Source organism: Anarrhichthys ocellatus, unplaced genomic scaffold (assembly GCF_004355925.1).
Source record: "Anarrhichthys ocellatus isolate YVR2014 unplaced genomic scaffold, GSC_Weel_1.0 scaffold4, whole genome shotgun sequence".
NCBI lineage: Eukaryota > Metazoa > Chordata > Actinopteri > Perciformes > Anarhichadidae > Anarrhichthys > Anarrhichthys ocellatus.
This window is the reverse complement of record NW_022280034.1, coordinates 6,481,930-6,487,929: the sequence shown is the minus strand read 5'-3', so window position 1 is coordinate 6,487,929 and position 6,000 is coordinate 6,481,930. Positions and strand designations below refer to the sequence as shown.

General features: G+C 42.7%; 1 protein-coding gene across 3 annotated transcripts in view; it reads right to left on the bottom strand.

Moving 5' to 3' along the window:
* Nucleotides 1-2,100: 2,100 nt before the first annotated feature.
* The window catches only part of pald1a (phosphatase domain containing paladin 1a), a 40,912-nt gene continuing 37,012 nt past the window's right edge, over nt 2,101-6,000 (bottom strand). For all 3 annotated transcript variants that reach the window (XM_031843002.1, XM_031843001.1, XM_031843000.1), the window contains exon 20: nt 2,101-3,498. In XM_031843002.1, coding sequence (XP_031698862.1) covers nt 3,349-3,498 — 150 coding nt within the window. In that variant the 3' untranslated portion in view covers nt 2,101-3,348. The remainder of the gene's footprint in view (nt 3,499-6,000) is intronic.

Sequence of the window (6,000 nt, the reverse complement as noted above, 5' to 3'; positions counted from 1 at the left end):
TGTCAAAGTCTTATCTCTCTGAAAACGACCCCAAGTCCTTTCCATGCCAGTTCAATAACATGGAACTGGCATGTTCACGTTATGTAATCATGCACACCGGCCCGTCACTGTGTTTTCCGGGATTTAACTAATCTCAAAGTCTCAAGTCAACTACTTTTATGACACCGTCATCCGCTTCACATCAGGACTTTACAGAATACACTTCAAACCAGAGCCTATATAGCAGAACTCAATGGTATATTATTTTGAATGGAGGGAAAATAGCATTTAAGAGCCCTCTATCAATTCAATCAGGTTTTTTTTTATATCCTGCCGGCTGAGACTTTTCATTACCTTGCTCAGTGGGGTGTGTAATACCTAGCTTATCAGGGATTGGGCATTATTGCTCGCGGCAAATGAAGGCCTGAAGGTGTATTTGCCAAAGCAGATTGAAGAACATCCCTTCAAAGATTTTTGCCCTCTTGCTATTATTGATCAAATCCTGAAGAGCACACTTGAGTCTCGGAGGTGTTTGATTGCTCATGTGGATAAAGGCAGTGTTACAAAGAGGACGGTGGTATAAACATGCACCCCTCGCACCGGCACCATGCAGCTCTCTGATCTGCAGAGGGAAGCTTTTCACATGAAGTTCATTACATCCCCTCTCTGCTCACCTCTCAATGCCGCTCTTTGTCCGCTGTAATCTCGGGATCCTTCAGAACCGCGAGCTTGGGTTTCACATTGGGGAGTATCTCAATGAGTCTGGAAAGGATTTCAAAGGCGAGGGGCCGCTATATCATCCAAGCATGGTCCTCGTGTCCTGGGCTTATCGTGACCCGGAGTCAAGTTGGCCACATGCCGCAACTGAATAGCCCCTCTCCATATCCGAGTGTTGTTTTAACCAATTTGTCTGTGTTGCTAGAGAGAGAAACAGACACTGTATATAAAAGCGTGCTTGTGTTGCTGTGCATTTATCGAATATATCTCCCGCACACTGCCAGACCTCTAACAAAGAGGGATAAAGAAGCCCATAAACTGAGCCAGTGTGGAAAGGAAACAAGTGTAACAAACTATAAAAGAAGTGCTTCAATCCAAACCGCTTGGTTTCCATTTACAATAATCCAGGATAGGCTGTGGTGTGATAAAATCCTAACAACTTCCGTACTCCCAAAGATAAGCCCGCTATGCACTTACAAGACGGGAAGTGATCTGGGGTATCAGTCTTTCAAAGCAGGCCAGCAAAGCCAAGTGAGCCTCACTGATGTGCCGGTCGGTGGCTTTTAATCCCCACACAGCCATCCATTCTTGTGAGGGTGACTGTATATTTTTTTTAATTAAGACCTTACCTGTCCACATCAAAAGGCAACTCAGATTAGTCTTTTGGTCTGCCTAAGCTCTTTATTACTGTATATGGAATATGTTAAGATTTCAGCCCAACAATGAATCATCTGTTTTGCGTAAACGTGTGCCGCTGGATGCTCATAAGCTGCTCTGCTCTCCGAGGTTGGCACTGACATAAGACGAAGAGGCCGTCCGGATATACGAAGCGCCTTCTTAGCGGTGCGTATCTAGAGCAAAAGATGATGCCCCGAGATAAGGAAGAAAAAGACAGGAAGGCCAGGAGAGAAGAGACAACTATTTGTCTCCGCTGCTGAATCAGAAACTTCAATGAAATGACGCATAGCAGACAGTTGTGTGCAAACTAGCCATGGTCAGCAAATCATCCCACCCTTCCCTTTTTCTCCTGAGCAAAGCCAACAATAAAATGATACAATGCAGACCCAGGCTGTTGAATCTATTTCAATTATGTATTTTACCCCCCCCCCTTCCCCAAAGAAAATAAATAGCACAGACGGTGAATAAAAGCGAATGCATTTTATCCATAAAAAACCATTAAGTTAAAAGCAGAGCTAAGTGGTTATAGGCTGTTATTACAATAAGCACATGTACTTTCTCGTGTTAGTCCCATGAAGGTGGGTTTGTCATATTCTCTCAAACACACAAAAGTTATTTCAATTTCCATGTCATTATCAATCAGTTTCAATTTGTCCGAATCACTTATATACAGTGCAAATGTTTCGATACTTTGACAGAAAACGAAAAATACTAATGAGACACATCTGGAGGAAGGATCTTTAATTTCTTTTCCGGCTTATCTCTCTGGTTTTAAGGCAGGATTCGAGGTTTTTTAAAGCACACTTTGAACTACAAGTTACTTTACAATTAAAAACATATTAGCAAATGAAAGAGTAACAAAAAAAGAGTTTGGACCGTTCAAAAAATACTGTACAGTTTACGGCATGCTGAACAAGAATTGGCATGTGGTGAACAAAATCACTGGTGTAATTGTTGCCCTGAATGGCTGACAAATCAATTCTAACTTGTTGTGCTGTGCTCATTACACCGATGCCACCAGTGTGAGCTGCGTTTGTTAAATGGTTTATTTATCACCTGCAATACTACGAATTCCGAGGTGTCGGCGGTCAAGTTGCATTGTGGATAATGTAGGCACCGGGTTTTGACATGGAAGAATAATGCAAGAAAAAAGAAATCTCTGGTTCTTATGGAAGTGATGTTAGCATTTCATGGCACGATCATAAAAAAGGGTAAGTTTGCAGTTTTAAATCAACATTGCTCCGATGTTTACAAACACAAATACAAAGACACATTTACAGCTTTAAAGTAAAATCCAACAAAAAATTCCTGACATGCTGTACTGTTAGTACCTTCATCATGACACATGTAGATGCATGTAAAAAGAAACAGATGGACACATTATTGGTGTTATACTGTTGCTAAAGAAATTCTGACTGACAGCATCTTGTGATAAATGCCTCTCAACAACATCCCCTCTAATTGGCTTTAGAAAACTCAAAAGAGGCATTTAAATAACAACAGCTTTTATATGTACACAGGGGGCAAAAATGGAAAACATCAAGTCGAACACTGATGACAGCTGTGCTACGAGGAAAAGGACAACCAAAATGGTTGTCTAACAACACAGTGGAATTTGCTTCTCTCCTCAATAACAGCATTTAACTCAACTTGTTCCAACAGATGTTTTAAAAGGCTGTCTCATCTTCAAATGTGAGAATTCAGAAAGAAAAGAGTAACATAATTATTAGTACATTGAAATTCTATGGTCTACCATTCATAAAAAAAAGGCAAAGGCACAAATATCAACTTCTAATATAGGAGCAACATTCTGCTAATACTCAACATTAAAAGACCTACAACATGTTAGACAATAGATGAAGTGAAGATATGCATAATACAGGGGTAAATATAGAAGGCATAATATTGTTAATGTAAATCTCTTTTATTCTGAAAAGCACAGTACTTTTTTGGTGAGTTCACAGTGATCCTCTCTCAGATGAACTCCCCGCGGAAAGGAAGTGACTGAATGTTTTGCTGTTGCCAGCGGCAGCGCAGCCGGGCCAGCCGCGTGTCCCTCGGGTTTTCGAACTCGGAGAAGCCCAGCTGGTTGAGGATGTCATAAACTCCGGCTCTGGCAGCCACCTACCACAGAAACACACAAAAAGTTGATGAACAGGCAACACAGCCAGCCGTGCTTTTGTATTTTTATTTGTCCGTCACGACCACATAAATGCTTTGAGTATCAGCTGTGACATTGAAACTTGTGTATTGATTTTCACGTCGCAATCCACTTAAAGGAACCACCAGCTATTCGCACGTTTGTAAGAGGTTGAGGGTATGAGTCAGTGGAGGTAACGTGGCCTCAAGCGCTTTGCCAATTTAACCTCTCCCTCTTTGCCCCGGCCAGTCAAGAAGTCTGCTAATTTTAAGGGGAGTGGAATGTGCAAGAGGCGAGATGTTTAAACAAGGGCATCATTTGTGGATGCACACTTTTTTAACTACATACAATAGAAGAATAGTGAAGTACTTTCAAAAGGTTGGATGCTGAGGAGGACATAATGGAACAATGAACAGGAATAATAATATCAAGATATCCCTTTCACCAACAATGATTATAGCTTAGCTGGCCAGCTTTGTGCAGAAATAAACACCAGGCACCGCAGAGTGTGGTCTAGATTACCTACTTGCTGACCATGCAAAATCAAATCTTACAATAGATATCATGCAACGCTAAAACTTTTGCTTTGTAGAGTTGACACTGGTTCAAACCCTCCCTCAGTTTTGTGAGCCGTCTCACTACGAACACATAATAATGCAGCTTCTATTGTCCCGTCTTAATTCATCTTTTCATAGCAAATGCTTGCACCGATGCATCTTTTAGCACATCCAAGCTTGTGTTTCGTGTGTTCCCGGAAGGCTGCCAGCCTGACGGCTGTATGACGTCTTTGGTGGGAACAAATGAGTTGGTGCAGCTGAATCATTAGTCAGTGGATGGGTCTCCCAGGAGGACTTCTGGATTTGTGGTATTAACCAGGGTTCTTAACCTGACTCATCTACTCCACAGCCCAGCTGTCTAAATAGGACATGAGAGACAAATCTGCAACAGTGAAAAGCGGATGTTGGGAATGTTGAGAGGATGAACAGTGACTGCATGCAATCTCTGTGGGTCAGAGCTGAGGGCGTTCACATTTTGTCATCTTCCTTCTTCTTCTTTTTTTAAGGGAATACTCAACCAAAAATGTCTTTGGTGTACTAAATACTGAATCCCTCTTGAAAGTGACTCCTTCACAGAGGACGCCAGATTTCTCACACTGCACTCCAGCAACACAATCCATCTATATGTCCCGTAGAGTTTGAAGTTAGATTCTCTACCACAGAGGTAACTACACCGCTTCCATGGCATGCTCATGCCACGTCGTAACATAGATGCTCCGTCGAAAGTAGTGACTTTAAACAAGACTAAGAAAATTCAGCCATGGCAGCTCCTGTGAGGATGTATTTAGAACCAGTGGTGCTTTGAGCTAAATGTTAGCATCAACATGCTAATATGCTCACAATGACAATGCTAACATGCTGATGTTTAACGGATATAGATTGTTGAAAACAAAGTACCAGGGTCATGTCAAGTATCCTCACTTGCACATTTTTTGCAAAGCAGAGGGATTTTAATGTATACATGTATGTATATGTATACTAGTTACATAAAAGGAAAAATAACATGTAAAGACATGAAATATGGGAAAGCAGCAAATCTACGCATCTGCACACAAATCAAAACAGATCTGATCTCTGATGGTAAATCGCAGCGGGCCTTGAAGTTGTTGGTATGCGGCGACAAACTTTCTGTGTGACAGTAAGCAGTTCTGTCAGAGAAATGCCTTTCATGCCGCATTGAGGAGATCACCAACGCCAATGCTCATTAGGTGGCTGGGGAGGAGCGGCGCAACGAGGAGGCGCTGGTCTTTCCCACAGTCAGCTATCTCAAAGGCTGCACATACCGGGGCTATGCAGGGGGACAGGGAGGCCTCTGTGCCACACATCAAAAACAGCTGGAGTGACTGATAGGGTACCTCTCCTGCAGGTATCCATGGTATGCACTGTACACAAGTCCTGCCATTGTGTAAAGGGCCACGTTTTGGATTAGCAAACATGGATTTCAATTCCAATAACTCCTCTGATGTTTCTGCTCTGATGTTACTACATGCCCGCGAGGCAGCGGGCTAATGACGCCGGGGACAATATTTGTCCAATGTGCACACAATGTGGCAGTAAGCAATTACTTCAAATATCTACTGCTCCATCGTTTTGAGCGTGCAGTGATCAAACACAAAAAAACATGCTCCTGTGTTCAAACAATCGAACTGAACAGAAACAACAAGACCAAATAGGTCAGAGGCTCCATATCAGCTGGCACAGGCTGCTGCCCAGCATGACTGGAAACACTGTGCTCCTGCTTTTAGCCGCTGTGGAGATCGAATTAGTCCATGTACTCACACACATACATACACCCAGGATAGGATGCGGGACAGACTGTACCGCTCAGATCTGGCAGGTTGTGTAACCGTGGATTCAAATGCATGGCGCTGACCCCTTGACCTCCGCCTCTGGCATCGCAGTTTGTCATTAATGATCCTGCCACGGTCA